The following is an 18,228-nucleotide window of genomic DNA, read 5'->3' as shown; positions in this document are numbered from 1 at the left end:
ACAAAAAATAGTTTTCAAATGATATGCCATCAGATATTTCAGACCTCATTTTGTGAGAAATTTTAGGTAATAGATTCTCCTTATCTTTACAACAATATCCTCCACCCATTATCCAAACCACTTATCCTGCTATCAGGGTCGTGGGGTATGCTGGAGCATATCCCAGCAGTCACTGGGCGGCAGGCGGGGAGACACCCTGGACAGGCCCGCCAGGCCATCACAGGGCCCACACACACACACACACACACACACACACACACACACACACACACACACCTAGGGACAATTTATTACGGCCGATTCACCTGACCTACCTTCACCTGCCCACGCAGACACGGGGAGAACATGCAAACTCCACACAGAGGACGACTCGGGACGACCCCCAAGGTTGGGCTACCCCAGGGCTCGAAGCCAGGATCACTGCACCACCGTGCTGCCACAACAATATCGTGTATCACAAAAACAAAAAAATCTGAGTTCATACTGATACAATACGATTGAAAGATGGTAAATGATAATACTGAATTATTGTTTAGTCCTAATCAGAGGTACTATATGTTCAGTTCATGACAGGACTTGAGAAAGAAAAAATTTTGGTTTCAGAATCAGAATACCCAATATTCTTTTTGTGGTGTAGTTGTCTGTTGACATTTTAAAGAAAAACCAAACATGGGGCAAAAGACATTACCCTTCTTTTCTTTTTTTTTGTAAAAATCAGTTATTCCACAAACTTTGAGTTCCTATAGGGTTTATTTGAGATTGAATTGCATTCCATGAGCAGTTGTCGTCTTGGATCCTTGCTGAGTTATACTGGATGTCAGAGCTGCCCTGTAGCAGAACAATTTGATCATTAAATAGGACAATAATCTCAATGTCACTCAGAGTCTTCATCACAAACAAGCTAAAGACATCAGCTGGGCTGCCTCTCAGTGCTGCTCAGCCCTGTTCAGTTTAAATTCCCAAATCCACCAATATTATCTAATATTACAAGTAAGCTCTAGTAGTAGGGGTGTGCATCTCACCGTTTGAGACCGATTCAGTCTTGATCCACAATTAACAGTTAAATGAATCTAAATATATTTTAGGCAGCCAAAAGAAATCTGACCAGATTTGATTCAGTACCTTCTTGATACAACAAGGTGCAATGTGATGTGATTCAGTATAGTATGATGCAATAGTGCAAAAAGCTCTATTTAACCTGTACTGGTGCGCTCATTTTGGGCATGGTTGCAAGAGTAAATCCCAACAGGGGTACATCTACTCGGATCCAGTAATGGGAGGGGGGGGGGAGAAGGATGGTATTAACATCCGATTTGGAATCTCATTCGTTGGTCGAAAAACATGAAAATCACTGAAATTCTTACAAAAGTCAAAATTAGCCCCTACTTGTCATCCATAAGTGTTTGGTAGTGCACTGTTGGTCAAAAAGAAGAACACTTCAGCATCTGAGTTGTGTAGCGGTCTATTCCATTGCCTAACAACACGGATCGCCGGTTCGAATCCCTGTGTTACCTCTGGCTTGGTCGGGCATCCCTACAGACACAATTGGCCGTGTCTGCGGGTGGGAAGCCAGATGTAGTTGTGTCCGGGTCGTTGCACTAGTGCCTCCTCTGGTCAGTCAGGGCACCTGTTTGGGGTGAGGGGGAACTGAGGGGAATAGCATGATCCTCCCACATGCTACGTCCCCCTGGTGAAACTCCTCACTGTCAGGTGAAAAGAAACAGCTGGCAACTCCACATGTATCGGAGGAGGCATGTGGTAGTCTGAAGCCCTCCCCGGATTGGCAGAGGGGGTGGAGCAGCGGCCGGGATGGCTCAGAAGAGTGGGTCAATTGGCCAAGTACATGGGGAAAATCCAAAAAAAAAAGAAGAAATAAAATACAAGATACACATGTCATATTGGGCTTCTCTGAAAAACTGAAGCCTGCATTGATTTTCCCATAGTTCCCAGCAAACCTTGGGCCAATGCAAGCTGTCTGAATTGATTTAACTGTATCTTAAAAATTAACTTTGCCGCATCTGTTTGAATCAGTGAATCGTCACACCCCTAACAAGTAGGTATTACAAAGGTCAAAGGTCAGGGCATGGGAACTCTGAACATACTTCGATGTAGCATATTTAAAATTATGGTGTTTTAAATAAATGCTGAGGAAGAAAGGTAACACATATTGACTCACCTGTCATCTTTATCAGGTTAATTAATCTCCATGAAGCTGTATTAATCAGCTTCTCTTGTTTCAGATCAGACCACCAGCACCCCGCCTGCTTCTCCTGACCCCTCCAAGTTTGACCCCACCAGTATCCTCAGTTTCCCTGCTGGCGTAATCGCCGAGCAGCTTACCAAGATAGAGACGGTGAGATTCATCCTAAGACTGATGACTGATGAGTACCCAAAGCAAAGTACCAAACTATTACCAACTATACAAACTACTGAGCTAATACTGTCATCAATCAACCAGTCAAACTTATATAGCACATTTTGATACAATTTCATTGTTTTTTTGTTTTTTTTACCAACCTGGGTCTTATTTTTGTAATTTTTACCATCATGCATATTGGTTATGATATTACTTTACTCACTGGCTTCAATTTGGAGATTTTGGAGTTTGGATTTTAATATTGGATATATTGGGTAATAACTTTAAAGTTTTACTTTCGTTTTCACTTCTTAATACCTGGTTTAGATAGTTGGGTTAAACTGGGCTTGTTGAAACATGTCTGATATCTGTTCTAATGACCTCCGTAAGCAGTGGTGCTGTGTCCAAAATCTCCAAAATTAGCCGGTGGATAAAATGAGATCATAACTGAGATGGATGATGTCAAAAACTATGGAATTTGGATCCAAATTTTTGAAAGGACAGGATTTTCCTTTAATCCCCCTTCCGAATATAAAGCTATGGATCATTAGATGAATAGATGAAGATGATGAGTGATAAATGTAGTTTACTATCGTAGTCTTTATGCTGTATATGAGGTCTTTGGACTGCGCTGTATAAAGATGTATTGTGGATGTTGTCATAGATTCCCAAGATCTGCTTCACAGTGTTTTTCTCTTTCTCCCTTCATGTCTTCATCTTTCTCTCTTCATGTCTTTATCTGTCCTTATTAGGAGCTGTTTGTCCGACTGGTTCCATATCACTGCCTTGGCTCTCTGTGGTCTCAGAGGGATAAGAAGGGGAGGGAGGGTGTTTGTTGGTCTGTCCGGGCCACCATACGCCAGTTCAACAAGTTGGCCAATGCGGTCCTTGCATCTTGTCTTCGGCCCACAAAGCTACGCAGCCAGCAGAGAGCCCGGTTCCTGGAGAAATGGATCAGTGTGGCGGAGGTCAGTCGCTTACATACACAAAGGGCAAAGGTCACAATTCAAAGTTACACTGGAGTTGATGTGAACTCCAGTGTCACTTTATAACGCCATACACAGAGCTTTGTTTTTAAAGATAACACTGGTTCATTCTGGTGATGGGGACGCACCACCAGGAACAGGGACAGAATCTCCTTGTTCACTCACATACCAACCTGTAGGGCTGCACAATTCTGGATTAAATGCAAATTATGATATTTTCTTTTTGTTTAGAGTTTAGATCACGATTTTCACTCACAACTTTTAGACACACAATTTTGCACAACCGCCCCCCCCCCAGTATATTTATTACATTTTGCATAACATGCAATGTATGCATAATGGTAATTCAAAAATATAGAAAAAATTATTACAAAAATGTCTTTGTAAATTAGTAGGGATGCACCAATTTCACTTTCACAGTTCAAATCTTTATGTATCGGCCAATATCGAGTACTAATCTGATCCATTACTTTAGCTGCATAGTGCAGACTTAGACCGCAGGTTTTCTGTCAGTGGGCAAAATAAGTGGGATAGAATCACGTTTTTCCACCATTAAAAAAAATACAGGGTTCTGTCTGCCAGAATTGCAGTGAATAGAGCCAATTTACTTTATTAATGACATGTTACTCATGGCTTTTGGTATTGGATTTTAGTTTTGGGTAAAATCTCGGATACCGATACTCCAGTTTAGCCTTGTATCTGCACAGTATCCAATACCAGTATTGGTATTGGTGCATTCCTATAAATTAGAACCTAACCTTAACCCTAAATATAACCAACGCAACTGTAATTTTTTTTAATTTGTAATTGTAAATTGCAAAAATCGACCTCAAAAATCGAATGTCAAGTTATGTTATTTGTACACTATTCACTGAGACTCTGAGTCAGAAATCCTCGCTGGTCTTGTGGTTTTCGGGGGAGAACGTCTACAGGGACTCTCGCATGGTCCGCTTGTTGCGTCTACATGTTGCATATTTGTATTTACGTGGTACAACGTCACTGGTCACAGCGAATGAGGGAGTGCTTGTTTTAATGCATGGGTCATCCTAATGCAAACGCTGCAGAATCGATTCCATGTAATATTCAAATTCCTTTGAGAAATAAATTGCGATTGCAATTTTAGTACTTGTGCAGCCCTACCATTCCACATGTGCACAAATTTAAATCCCATTATCTTACAGCAGAATGTGATTACAGATTGTAGAATAGATAGACCGATAGATAAAATGGGTGAGACTTGAAAAAAACTTTGACTGTAAGACTGTTTTTGCTGTCTCCGTTGTCTGACTGACTATGATAGAGGTGGAAGAAAAGGGGATAGTTTATTCAGAAAGGGCATATTTAGTGTGTGTTTTGATAAAAACTCTATACCTCTAGAAATAGTACAGGTATGTTAAACTGGTGTACAGAAGGTGCACACCAGTTTGCAGTTTTTTTAACTCCAGCGGGTCATTACGATGATGCAAGCAGTCCTAACTATCAGTGTGTTGTCAGAAAGGCATAATTCATTTTCCCTAAAAAGAGAATGCAGCATTTATCAGTCTCATACATGTTAGTTTGTGTAGAATATGACTGTCTGGCATTGAGATCTGCTGTTTATGTGCTCAAACATGTTGACACACCAACAAAACACAAAGAAAGTGGTTAAAATGAGTTCAGGTTGGTTCATCCTCCATCAGCCCTGTGCCTCCGTGGCAGCAATGTGCTTCTTATTTAAAGCATTCAGCCACACACACACACACACACACACACACACACACACACACACACACACACACACACACACTTGCCTTGTCGTTGGTTGTTAGTAAATGGCCAAGTTGAATCCCTTCCAAAACCTCCCTCTCTTTGAACGAAGGCAACAACAGCTACTCTCCTTTATTGTTGGAAGGTGTATTTCATATCACACACACACACACACACACACAAGTTGGTGTGGCAGCACATCATGGTTTATTAACAGAGCACCGTCCTAAACTCACCCGAGTTTTAATATTGGAGAAACCACTTTTGGGATATCCATTATTCATAATATCTGACTAAGAGAGTAACGTAATGCCACTGAAACCTGCAACTCCCATGTGTTCTCAGTTACAATGTGTGTGTGTGTGTGTGTGTGTGTGTGTGTGTGTGTGTGTGTGCGGGCATGCCTCTACGTGCCTGTGTGTGTATTTCATGTGCGTGTGTATGTTTTGACAGGAGTGCCGAGCGAGAAAGAACTTCTCCTCGCTGTATGCCATTGTGTCTGCCCTGCAGAGCAACCCCATCCATCGGCTGAGGAGGACCTGGCAGGAGACGGACAGGTGGGTGGAGGAAACGGCATCATCTGCTAATTTTTACAACTTTACTGTCATTCCCATAAACATGTTTTTGCACCATCATTCATTTTACCGCTACACTATTTGACAGTTATTTCATTTTCTCGAGATATGATTACTCTATATTTTATTGGTAAATAAATTAATGATACATTTTAATTACCGTTTATCTGTTATTTTCCCTTTTCTGTTGTGATTATCCACGTATTCCTCCACTATGTTAAACCTAACCCATAACATTTTGAGATTTAAGCATCTAGATAAAGGACGGTTTGGGTGAAAACAGGGACTAGGCCTCAATTCCAAAACCGGTCACATTACAAGCAACCTAAAGTAATTCAGATTCGAACAAAGTGGTTTTGGAAAGAAGTAATGACATGACCTGACAAGAGATTTCAGGCTTCATCACAAAGCCAAAAAAAAATGTTGTTTTGCAATGAAGGAACATGTGACCAGGATGATTTACCAGCTTGTCTCTGGCTTCAGTCAGAGTCCCAGGATCCCGTTACACTCATATCAACTTGTAAAAATTGTCCACAGTGCTGTTTAAAAGTTGTGCTTTGAATAAGCTGTTTTTACGCATCTCCACCTCCCCGTCACAAATGTCCCTCGACAAACAAAAAAATCTGTCAGTCAACAAACAGACAACCATGACCTCGAAGAGCAGCAGTAATGGACAGTATGGGTGTGTTGTAGCTACTACACACTGCTAGCAGCGTAATGATGATGGCTGATGTAAATAGAAGTGAAAACAAGCCAACTACATCATGTCAGCCCTCACCCATGTAATACCAGAAACGCCATAGCCCGACCCACATTTCCTATCATTTGGGACAATAAAGTGAATCTTGACTCACAGTGAAACACAAGAAAAGCTGATTTGTTTTGTTGCTTTTCTGTATTTGGTGATACTTTTTGTTAGACCCCCATCTTATGGTGGACATGTAATACTACAGTGTGATGGACAAACAAACCAGCAAATGGACAGCGACAGATCCTTACACCCCCCACCCAAAAAAAAAAATCTATTGCCCAAAATCACAGGGTAGTCCCAAAGGGCTTTACAATCAGGGCAATATACTGTATATGCTATTTCCATGTGTCTTTCTATTGAAATATAAGCATTACTTGCAAACCCTCACATTGATTTGGTTCCCCGGCTCTGACAGGGATGCTGTGAGGAGGTACGAGGAGCTGTCGGATATCTTCTCTGAGAAAGACAACTACTCACAAAGCAGGGAGCTTCTGAAGGAGGTACGTTTGTGTGGCGACAACAGGAAATTTCAAGACTGTCTTTGTACCGTTTGTGATAATTCCTTTTTCTTCATCTGTAAGCACGTTATTTGTTTTTAAACAAATAACGTTATAGCATGATCCTCCCACGCGCTACATCCCCCTGGCAAAACTCCTCACTGTCAGGTGAAAAGAAGCGGCTGGCGACTCCACATGTATCGGAGGAGGCATGTGGTAGTCTACAGCCCTCCCTGGATCGGCAGAGGGGGTGGAGCAGCAACCATGACGGCTAGGAAGAGTTGAGTAATTGCAATTGGGGAGAAAAAGGGGGGTGGGGGGGATCGACATTGAGGTAATTTGAGGCATATCAAGAGTCTTCAAACTGTTAAGAACAATTGCTTTAGAACAGTTTTGACTCTCACATGTTGAAAAAATGTTAATATTTCGAGACTATAGACCTATATTTCCACTCCATTTAATATGAATGCATCGCTCCAAAAAAAAAATCAGTGCAATCTTTTCTACTACTTTATCCGGTCAAAATGTTTTACAAACAGAGGGGTACGACTGGAATACTTAAAGTAGAGGACCCATGAAAATATATTATTACCCATGCTGCCCTGTAAAACTAATCCTGTCCAAATGGGGCTAAAGGAAGAACGAGAGACAGAAAAGTTAAGTTAAATCAGGGCTGTAACCTGTCTGAGATTGGATGTCCTTCATGACATGTGATATGATGTCCCTATCAGGTGGAACTGGGTCCATTTTAGTGCTTGGCCAACAATACTGAGGTCCATCAGTATCCATATCTGTGAATTCTGCAAAGATTTTGACCGTCCAAAAGCAGAAGACAGTGACGAAGTTATATACACCATTAAGTTATAAATAAAAAATACATTGGTCAAGGGCCTTTTTTCCTTGTTACTGGACATTATGTGTAAAACTATCAAACGGATGGAGATCAAGGCTAATACTTGTCTGAAAACCCTGCTCAGTGGTGGGGAGTGGGGTTTGAACAAGCTTTAATGGCCAGAAATAGTCCTAATCTACATGCAACCGCCCTAATTCTGTCAATACTGTCCCTCTTTTGAATAAATACCTCATATTTAGCACACATTATGACAGAAACTCGGTGAACTTGGCGGGATTAACACTGTTTGGGTTCCATATGATAGTGTGGTGCAGAGCATTGGTACCTTTCATTAGCTCAGGTTTTACACACGGCTCCCCCAGAGGAGCTCATCATAACGTATGCCCAAGCTTTCATTTTGAACGCTTCACACGGAGTTCTGATGCCAGAAAACACATCGACACCTCGTGTCGGGTTTTGATTTCCAGCACAGTTCCTCGCCTCCCCTTAGTCTCTTAGCTTGTAGGGAAAAGGCTACAACCACCATGCATGGCATGAATGTTGTATAGTAAGTCTTTATACTTGAATCAAATGTTTGTAGGAGTAGTCGTGAATTTCCCAAGTGCCCAACCTCTCTCGCTTGTCTTTCAGGAGGGCACATCCAAGTTTACCAACCTTGACAACAGGCTGAACAACCGGCGTCTCACCGGGGTAAGTGGGATGTGAAACCAGATGCGTTTTGGGACCAGTGGCCTAGGAAGGCAGTGCTTACAAGTGCTGTCAAAGTACCCTTTAGCAAGGCACCGAATCCCAGTCTCTCAGGTGGAGCTCAGAAAATGGGAAACATGGATGAAAGAATTGTGAAGCTTGAGAAAAACTGTGTAGAGGGCGCAGCTGAAACATGGATAGAATAAATAGAGCCAAATCATGACCTCGCATTTTTTTTTCAGCAGCCCAGGTGCAAGGAAGTAAAAGTCCCATTCATTTTCTCCATAGACATGTCAGAAAATCCCTTTACAAAGGGTTGTAAGCCTTGAACCGATCCAACCGTCAGATGAATCACGTCTTTATAACAAATGATTCAGAACAAAAAATATCTGCAAAACAAAAAAAAGACAAAGGTACGAGACTGTTTACGAGGACAGGGTAACAATTCATTGTTATCGTTTATCGTCTTTCAATGGAATTATATCTGGACAAAATTCAGATTTTGTCAGTGTGATACACAATTTTGTTGTGTAAATTAATGATATTGAGACTCTTACTTAAAATTTCTCACTAATAAGGTGGGAAATATTTGAGGAGGTATTATTTGAAAACTAGTTTTGGTTTGAGATAGTAATTTACATTACCATACAATTCACTCTGATATCATGTAAAATTTGGTATGATTGTCGTGATAATAATATTTTCCATATCGTCCAGCACTACTGTGTACTTAATGTCTTTAAGAGCGAATGAACCACTCATCCCATAAAGCATTGCGAATCATACCATCGAATCCCGTTCCCCTCACTTTCAACCTGTTTCAACAGACTTTGTTATCTTCTATATACTGTGTTATTTTGTGATTTGTCCTCTCCTCATCCCAAAAAAAAAAAAAACAACAACAAAAAACAAACAAACAAAAACCGCATCACATCTGACAGAGAAAACATGGCGGAGCAGGTTGCTAGCTGACGCAGACGACGTTTCTTTGCTATGTTCTGGCTTCCAAATGCGTTACATCTCCACGGTAACATCGTCTCTGATTGGTGGAACTCGCTTTAGGATTGTGGGTAGTGTAGTCCTTCACCAGGAACTCAGGAATAAAACACGATTTCTTAAAAACGAAGTTGAAATCAAACTGATACGTGATGGTTAGTAATCACACTCCCTATGGTGACCATGACTGGCATTTTTATTTCCAGAACTCGACCTTTCAGCTCTGTACACTAGCATCCCAACAAAGAGGTCAGGGTTTGGGTTGGCGGTCACGGGAATACAATTTTCTGTTTTCCTGGGTGGGGAGACTTTAGGAATTATATGTCCAACCATTGTAAATAGCGCTTCCTACAGGTGATAATGGGGTGTTTGTAGAGCTGCAAGTGAATCTGGGAGATACAGGATGAACATGTGGTATGTTCCCTGGGAGAAACCTGCAGCCGGCAGCTGAAAAGTCACGGTCAGCGGACGTACATGGACAGCCTCCAAAGGGTTGTGCATGGCAGGATCATAAGGAAGTAGACATTCAAAAATGGCGTGAAGGGGAGAAAATAAATAATGCGTAACATATGCATGGGAAAATACTTAGCATTTCTTTTTTTAATCACACTGATTACTAGATCAGATGGCAGAACATTAGAAAACTTCAGATAGTGCCAGATGAGCTGTCGGTCAGAGGAGTAGAGGATCTTTTACTTTCGAAGTGTCTCTGTGAGTCATGTTGTACTTTTCTATTTGCCATTCCCTGCCAGTCTAATCGTAGCTTAACAAATACTAAAACCTATTTACAGATTCGGTGTGACTAGATTAACAAATACTAAAACCTATTTACAGATTTGGTGTGACCTTGGTCTGGCGTGACTACAAATCATGTTAGCCTCAGGGATTGAACGCCCTCTTTGGCCTTCACAACTGAATTTGATGGCCCACAAATGATGGAAACTCACGCAACACGGTTTAAGTAGTTGGGGGACACAACTTTTACAGAATGTTGTAAGATAAACATGTTTTACCAACATTATGTAAAAGTTGTGTCCCCAAACTGGAGGGGACACAATAGAATTGGGTAATTGGGTAGACTGTATTAATAACAGTCTTTGGTAATGTATGTATGATATAGGATGAGCTTGCCAAAACAATCTGGAACACTTACAAACACTCATGTATTGGGTTTAACAAACAGATGTTGTTATAAAATAAACCTGCTCTTTGATTTTGAGCTAAATTGTCACTTCTCCCAGACAGTAGGTATTTTGTCTGGTTCAAAGCAATTTGTTGTGGAATTGACCTACATGCAAGAGTGGAATGGAACAGAGGGGTGTTTTTTTTGTGGGATGTTCTGAATTCAGAGCCATCATTTGAAATACAGCAGGGGGCGCACTAGACAAAGTCTTCAGGTTTCCTTCACTGCTGATGAAACGCTGCCTTTCCTCCACAGTCCAGCGCCCAGGGCACCGTGCCTTACCTGGGCATCTTCCTCACAGACCTCACCATGCTGGACACGGCAGTCAAAGACCGGCTGGAGGTGAGCTTCCTCTCATGTGTCCATTAGGGAGAGCAGACTGTGTACGTGATTATCAGGTTGCGTTTAAACATCTCGTTTCCTTCTTGCAGAGCGGTTACATCAACTTCGACAAAAGGAGACGGGTAAGTGTTGAGGAGTTTCATTTTAATACCATTCTTTTGGTAGACTTCTAAATAAGAGGCGCCCTGCACTGACATCTCATTTCAGTCATTTAGCTGATGCTGTTAGCCAGAATGTTTTACCATGAACACAACAGCGAATGAGGTTGGTGGTCTGAGACCATTTGTACATTTGTAGCCCCTCTTACAAACTTCCTATCAGTCTAGAATGATTATAGATGAAAGAAGCCCCCCAGAAAGAAATAAGAGTAGCGGTTAGTGCTATCACCTCACAGCAAGAAGGTCCTGGGTTCGAACCCCGGGGTTGTCCAACCTTGGGGGTCATCCCAGGTCCTTTCTGTGTGGAGTTTGCATGTTCTCCCTGTGTCTGCAGTGGGTTTTCTCCAGGCGCTCCATTTTCCCCCACCATCAGAAGAAACATGCATGTTAGGGTTAATACTCCTGTCTTCACCCCTGGGAAAAGACCTGGAGTTGGTCCCCGGGTGCTGCATGAAGGCAGCAGCCCACTGCTCCGAGCTACACAGAGCACAGCTAGAATGGGTTAATTTGCAGTAACTGAATTTCCCTAAGGGGATTAATAAAAGAAACCTAACTAACTTAAACTTAATAGCTTTAGGAGAGAGGTTGAAGGAGTGGTTTTCAGAGCGAATAGAGCAGGAAGATATGGGTGAGATTATGGTTAAAAAGAGAGACGGGACTGTTGGGTGTTTCCTCTCCAGATGAGCGGATGGAGTTGCCAGGAAAGCCATTGAGGCTCATTAGGAAACAGAAGTTATTGTTGTGTCATCATAAAAACATAAGATAATCGTTTGCTTCCCTCACAGGAATTTGAGGTTTTGGCTCAGATCCGCCTCCTGCAATCTTCCTGTAAAAACTGCGTCTTCACCGCTGACGAGGCCTTCGTACAGTGGTACCACAGTGTGCCTACGCTAAGCGAGGAGGAAAGGTGAATATCTGAAAGAAGAGCTCAGGTTTTGATTGGTGTCTTAAAATGATAATTATCAGAGGTGGAAAAAGAACTGAAAATACTTAAGTGAAAGTACTGCTACTTTATTGGTAATTTACTTTGACAAGAGTAAAAACTATTGATTAAGAAAATTACTCGAGAGTAAATGAGTTTCCTAATGAAAAACTTGAGTAATTACTTTGTGAGTTACTTTTTCTTTTCGTGTCAACAAACAAACACATCGATAGCTCTTAAAATATGTAAATATTCTTTAGTTGACATACCGACATCACTGGAAACAGTCGGGATAAACACTTTATGAACAAACCACACTTATTTTGCCAATGTAAATCTCCAAAGTAAAAATAGCAAAGTCAAATTCTTCATTATAAGACAACTCAAGGTAAAAGTACTATGACTAGTAACTATGACTAATACTATTTACTATACTCAAAAAAGTACCATTAAAGAGAAAATTTACTCAAGTACTGTAACAAGAGTAGTAGTAATTTGTTACTTTCTACCTCTGATTATTTTTTAGAGCCAACTAATAGATTGTTTGGATTATTTCTGTTACAGCTACAGGCTGTCCAATGAAATTGAAGTGCCCAGCGAACCGAGCATTCGTGGCATCACCCCAACAGTCATCATCACCGAGTGTCCAGAGTAAATGATGCTCAGCACACACACACACACACACACACAGAGGAAAACTGACCAAAATAACCCATTCTACATTTCAAAATATGAAGAAAAGCAGGATTTGGTTTGTGTGGCTAGGTGTATGTGAGTTGGTGATGTGTTCATGTGATTTGTTGTGTTGGCAGTTTAAGCAGCTCACGGATCAGCCTGGCTGGTGACAACGACAGCCTCTTCGACTTCCCTTCCCCTGTCAATAACCTGCTGTCCAAACTTGCTAAGGTATCATGGAGCAGTTTTATCATGATAGGGACTTATTATTGATACTTATGCATAAAGGGAAACAGTCATGGTTTTCAAGATTATCTCTATCCTATGCTGTGGGGATAACACTGCATTAGCAGGCACAATACTGAGCGGTCTTCTGTGTGTCTCTAAATCACCACCAAAATATTACAGAAGATTTTTTTTTCTTTTGATTTTGGTATACTTTATTGATCCCTGAGGGGAAATTACACTCTGCATTTAACCCATCCTAGCTGTGTTGCTAGGAGCAGTAGGCAGCCTCTGTGCAGCGCCCGGGGACCAACTCCAGGTCATCTTGCCGTGCCTCGGTCAGGGGCACAGACAGGAGTATTAACCCTAACATGCATGTCTTTTTGATGGTGGGGGAAACCGGAGCACCCAGAGAAAACTCATCGCAGACACAGGGAGAACATGCAAAACTCCACATAGAGGACGACCTGAAATGACCCCTAAGGCTGGACAACTCCGGGGTTCGAACTCAGGACCTTCTTGCTGTGGGGCGACAGTGCTAACCAGTGCGCCACCAAAAAAAAATAAAAATTTGAACCCCACCAAAATTTTACAGAAAAGATAATCCGTGAATCGCTGTCTTTATTCTTTATTCAGTGGCATTTACTGCAACAACTATATGTAGCGTTGTTATTCACGTTTTCTTAGACAATGTAGTCTTTCTCAACATAGTCTGTCGAAGATATCGACAAACAAGGAAGTAAGGGTTGTATTTTTCACATCCACGGATCATTCGCCAGTGATTTAACCAACTGACACAATTTCGCATTTTACATTTCAGAGACCCACAAACGACTTCTCAGTATTACGGCTGCTAATGGAGTGTTACCCCTACAACACACACTGTGGAAAAACGCTGATCGTGATTGTTTCCCTTCAAATGTTTGTTTTAAAATGCTAGATGAGGCAGATGGGTTGTGTTTTCCACATCAGGACAGTTTAAACTTTAGTTGAATTGTTAAACATAAAGAGGTCTTGGTCCAAAGCATCATATGATTTTTGCAAATGGGAGATGTTCTCAGCTCAACATCTGACATGATGTCTCTAGGCTGTCATATCATTTATACAATCAGAATAATGTTAGCATTAGGGTTTGGGTTAACCCCATTTTTCCTGTGCTTCAATCAGTGGCAGAGCCTTGCATACTTACGTCCTTATCATATTAGAACGCAACCATGTCTCTGCTTGTCACTCTCAATGTTGTTATTGAATATTGATGTTGTTGCAGCATATGAAATCCCCCTCCGTCTCCTGTTTGGATGTTGACGTCTCCCCTCCAACCAATGACTCCATCCCCACCACGTTGACCACGTCCACTCCCATCAAATCGCATCGTCGATCAGTCTCCTGCGGCAACAACCCGACCCATAACAGCCAGAGCTCGGCGCCGGACATGCGCATCGTCAGGATACGGATGGACTTGCAAGATGGAAACTTGTACCGGAGTATACTGGTACTGAGCCCATAAGTCCAACTCCATTTTACAGGGGGTCCGAAGAATTTCAAGTACTCTTGTCTCAAAGTATATGCTGTACTGAAAACTTGTACCTTTGAGGGCGTCTGGGTGGCGTAGCGGTCTATTCCGTTGCCTACCAACACAGGGATTGCCGGTTGGAACCTCATGTTCCCTCCAGCTTGGTCGGGCAGCCCTACAGACAAAATTGGCCGTGTCTGCGGGTGGGAAGCCGGATGTGGGTATGTGTCCTGGTCACTGCGCTAGCGCCTCCTCTGGTCGGTCGGTCGGGCCTGTTTAGGGGGGAGGGGGAACTGGGGGAATAGTGTGATCCTCTCATGTGCTACGTCCCCCTGGTGAAAAGAAGCGGCTGGCAACTCCACACGTATCGGAGGAGGCATGTGGTAGTCTGCAGCCCTCCCCGGATCGGCAGAGGGGGTGGAGCAGCAACCGGGACGGCTCAGAAGAGTGGGGTGATTGGCCAGATGCAATTGGGGAGAAAAAAAAAGGGGGGGGTAAACAAAAAAAAACTTGTACCTTTATCTGTGAGCATCCCATAGTGGTTACAGACTTCTTACCCCAAGGATACGATGCACTCAGGATATCACTGGCGTGAGATGAGCTGTCTAATGTTCTTGTTATCGTTCTTGTTATCTTTCTTGGTTCCCTCAGGTCACCAGTAATGACAAAACACCTACTGTTGTCAGCTCTGCCTTAGAAAAGCACAACCAGGACCCCAAAGAGGCATCCAGATACGAACTGATCCAGCTGTTGCCTGAAGGAAAAGGTAAGGACGTCATTCATGTTGTTGCCGTCAGATCAATATCTCAAAAACACAGATTCTAAAATACAAATCTGTTGCAAACATTAGTGATCATATAGAAGTATTGAACAGCTGTGAACTCATGATGATGATGTATTGTTTATGTCACCACAGAGTTGGTCATCCCCACCACGGGAAACGTCTTCTATGCTATGACGTCATCTAGTGTTGACTTCCTATTAAGGAGGAAAGGCGGCAACATGCTACCAAGTTCACATCCAGTTAGCACGGAGACGAGTGCCACTTTTCCCCGAATCAAAGCCAAAGGGAGGCGACTGGTTAGAACTCTATTTTGATGTCGAAATTTCTCCAAACTCCCCTCTGGCTGTCCTCTGTACTGACTGGCGTTTACTTGTGGCTCCTCCCGACCGCAAATGAGGCAATCTCCGATGTAAATGTGGCCTTGAATGACCCCTTCCATCCAAAGGAAAACTCATACCCATTTTTCTGCAAGGACAAATAAATTTCCCAAGTGTCTCAATGCACTCCATATTGGAGTCTTTGTAAGACGTTTCAGAAACCCGTTGTGCACACCAGAGGCATCTGTTGCTAAAGAGGAATGCAAATTTCTCCTCTTTTCCTGCTGAGAGGAACATGCTGCAAAACAACATGAAGAAGAGCAATGGAAGCCTTAAACTGGGCATTTGGTGCTGGCTCGTAAGATTCCCGTCAGGTCGTTCTTGTTTATGCACATCCATCATTTCCATTTCAACTCAACTGGGTAAGACTAGTCAGGGCAACCAGGAATTCCCTTTCTGTAAGGTGCCACAGCCCTCAGTGAATTTTCAAAAATCTAACAAGTACATTTAGTTTGTCGAAATGCATTTTTCAGCAACAAGTCATCAACTCCATAAAGCAGGATTGTGGCCAAAACACACTAAATTGCATTTGCTTCACCAAACTAAAAGGCAACAAGATGTCATACTAACACCCAGCATCCAGCTTGCATCATGCTTGATAATGATATGGAGGAGCAGAGAGAGCTGTACGTTATTGTAGCAAAACACTGGAGTTTATCTAATGGGCTGTATAAAAAAATGGATAAGTTTGCAAATATTTATATATATTTCTATGTCTGTATGATGTCAGGAATGTGTTTACACTGGCAGTGATCTTTAGGTCATTGCCTCTGAATTGTAAAATAAGTAATTCATTGTTATGTGGTAATTTCCAGGAAAAAAAAAAGAAGCTGGTCAGGACATGTCCGAGATATGCACGATTATTTGAAAAAATGCATCGATACAAGCACATCATCATTCCAGCAGAAATTCAGATATATTTTACAGCACTTTTAAAGCTTGCAACTTCTTTAATCTATTCAATTGTGTCATACCACACTTTCTGTGGCAAAGCAGAACGAATCCATTAACTAAAATTATTAAGATAAAAAACACTAAGGAAAGCTGGGACCACTGTTGCTGTGTGCCTATCAAAGAAAGGAACATGCTGTCTTTGTTCGATGAAAGGTGAGGATCAGAATCTTCATTGTCACGTACGACACATATGTAAGGGATGTGCGTTGGCCGAAGGTTCAGTGAGCAGTACATCTAAAGCTATGCCGGTGGCATGCAAGTTAATAACATGCAAGTCAACAACGCCATAAAAAATAGAAAAGTGACACTTAATTCCAAAAAGCACAAGGACGTAACGGCAAAATATTCCAGAATTTGAGAACAAAGTTGAAAGGAACAAAAATAAGTTGTAGCATTTTCCTTTTCTGCAATCTGATTCTGCAACATTGCAACACAACACACGATAAGCTGAGCTGACTGTAGGTTTCTTAAATGGTGGTACCTATTTAAGTTCAATATCAGTCTTCATGAAGCTTTATCAGTTAAGGGCTTTACTCCAAACAATAGCTTTATGTACTTCTTACAACTTCCTCGTTACATGCAGTCCAAAGCCTCATTGTCAGTTTCACGTCAGTGTAGTTTGTCAACTTTTGACCTCTATGCACATTGCACACCATACTTAGAGGATGATTTTGAAGAAGCGGGTCAGAACCGTGGTGACCTCTGGTCCTCAGCCTGCTGACTTGGTGCTGGTGAGGCTCATTGAGAGCGGAGGCCCGGCTGCTGCAGGGCCAGGGAGAGGACTGTGGGCCACTGGAAATGAAGTGCGCTAGCCCACGCTACGCTACTGATTGTTTTAGTGCCTTTCTCTGCAGGGTGGCTCATCTCCCCCATGGTCATACAGGAATGTACACAGGACACGTGGATGTGCAGTGGAGGAAGTACAGTCATCCACAGCACTGTATCGTCTCATGTCAAAGCTATTTATGCACTGCATACGTCCTATTTTTGTGATATAATAAATTTACTTTTACATGAAACTCACCGCTGTTGACTGCTGACTCAAAACAAACAAGACACCTGTTAAACAACTACTTCCAGCTGCAATGGAAGGTTTCTATATAAACGTTCAAGCTAATTTTGACATTTAACAGTTCTCATTTTTCCCACAGATGAGGGTGAAAGACCAGCTATGAAAGAATGATATTCTTTGGTCAAACACCACCTCAACTCTTTATTCAAATGCAAGATCGCCAAAAGAAAATTATCATCATGGCAGGAAAACCACCATTTTTTCCCCCTTCTTTCCTCCCCAATTGCATCCAGCCAATTACCCCACTCTTCCGAGCCGTCCCGGTCACTGCTCCACCCCCTCTGCTGATCCGGGGAGGGCTGCAGACTACCACATGCCTCCTCCCATACATGTGGAGTCACCAGCCGCTTCTTTTCACCTGACAGTGAGGAGTTTCACCAGGGGGACGTAGCGCGTGGGAGGATCACGCTATTCCCCCCAGTTCCCCCTCTCCCCTCGAACAGACGCCCCGACCGTCCAGAGGAGGCGCTAGTGCAGCGACCAGGACACATACCCACATCCGGCTTCCCACTCGCAGACATGGCCAATTGTGTCTGTAGGGACGCCCGACAAAGCCAAACGTAATACGGGGATTTG

At 42.4% G+C, this 18,228-nt stretch overlaps 1 protein-coding gene across 2 annotated transcripts in view; it reads left to right on the top strand.

Annotated features, from left to right (window-relative positions):
• rgl2 (ral guanine nucleotide dissociation stimulator-like 2) overlaps nucleotides 1–15,579 on the top strand; it is a 45,549-nt gene extending 29,970 nt beyond the window's left edge. For both annotated transcript variants that reach the window (XM_056285841.1, XM_056285840.1), the window contains 13 exons: nucleotides 2,241–2,353; nucleotides 3,109–3,324; nucleotides 5,542–5,645; nucleotides 6,830–6,914; nucleotides 8,395–8,454; nucleotides 10,886–10,972; nucleotides 11,062–11,094; nucleotides 11,916–12,037; nucleotides 12,617–12,703; nucleotides 12,865–12,958; nucleotides 14,220–14,444; nucleotides 15,117–15,231; nucleotides 15,382–15,579. In XM_056285841.1, the coding sequence (XP_056141816.1) occupies nucleotides 2,241–2,353; nucleotides 3,109–3,324; nucleotides 5,542–5,645; nucleotides 6,830–6,914; nucleotides 8,395–8,454; nucleotides 10,886–10,972; nucleotides 11,062–11,094; nucleotides 11,916–12,037; nucleotides 12,617–12,703; nucleotides 12,865–12,958; nucleotides 14,220–14,444; nucleotides 15,117–15,231; nucleotides 15,382–15,563 (1,523 nt within the window). In that variant the 3' untranslated portion in view covers nucleotides 15,564–15,579. The remainder of the gene's footprint in view (nucleotides 1–2,240; nucleotides 2,354–3,108; nucleotides 3,325–5,541; nucleotides 5,646–6,829; nucleotides 6,915–8,394; nucleotides 8,455–10,885; nucleotides 10,973–11,061; nucleotides 11,095–11,915; nucleotides 12,038–12,616; nucleotides 12,704–12,864; nucleotides 12,959–14,219; nucleotides 14,445–15,116; nucleotides 15,232–15,381) is intronic.
• The last annotated feature ends 2,649 nt before the right edge of the window (nucleotides 15,580–18,228 follow it).

This window comes from Lampris incognitus, chromosome 9 (genome assembly GCF_029633865.1).
Source record: "Lampris incognitus isolate fLamInc1 chromosome 9, fLamInc1.hap2, whole genome shotgun sequence".
Lineage (NCBI taxonomy): Eukaryota > Metazoa > Chordata > Actinopteri > Lampriformes > Lampridae > Lampris > Lampris incognitus.
Note: the sequence above shows the minus strand (reverse complement) of the source record. Positions and strands in the feature narration are given on the sequence as shown.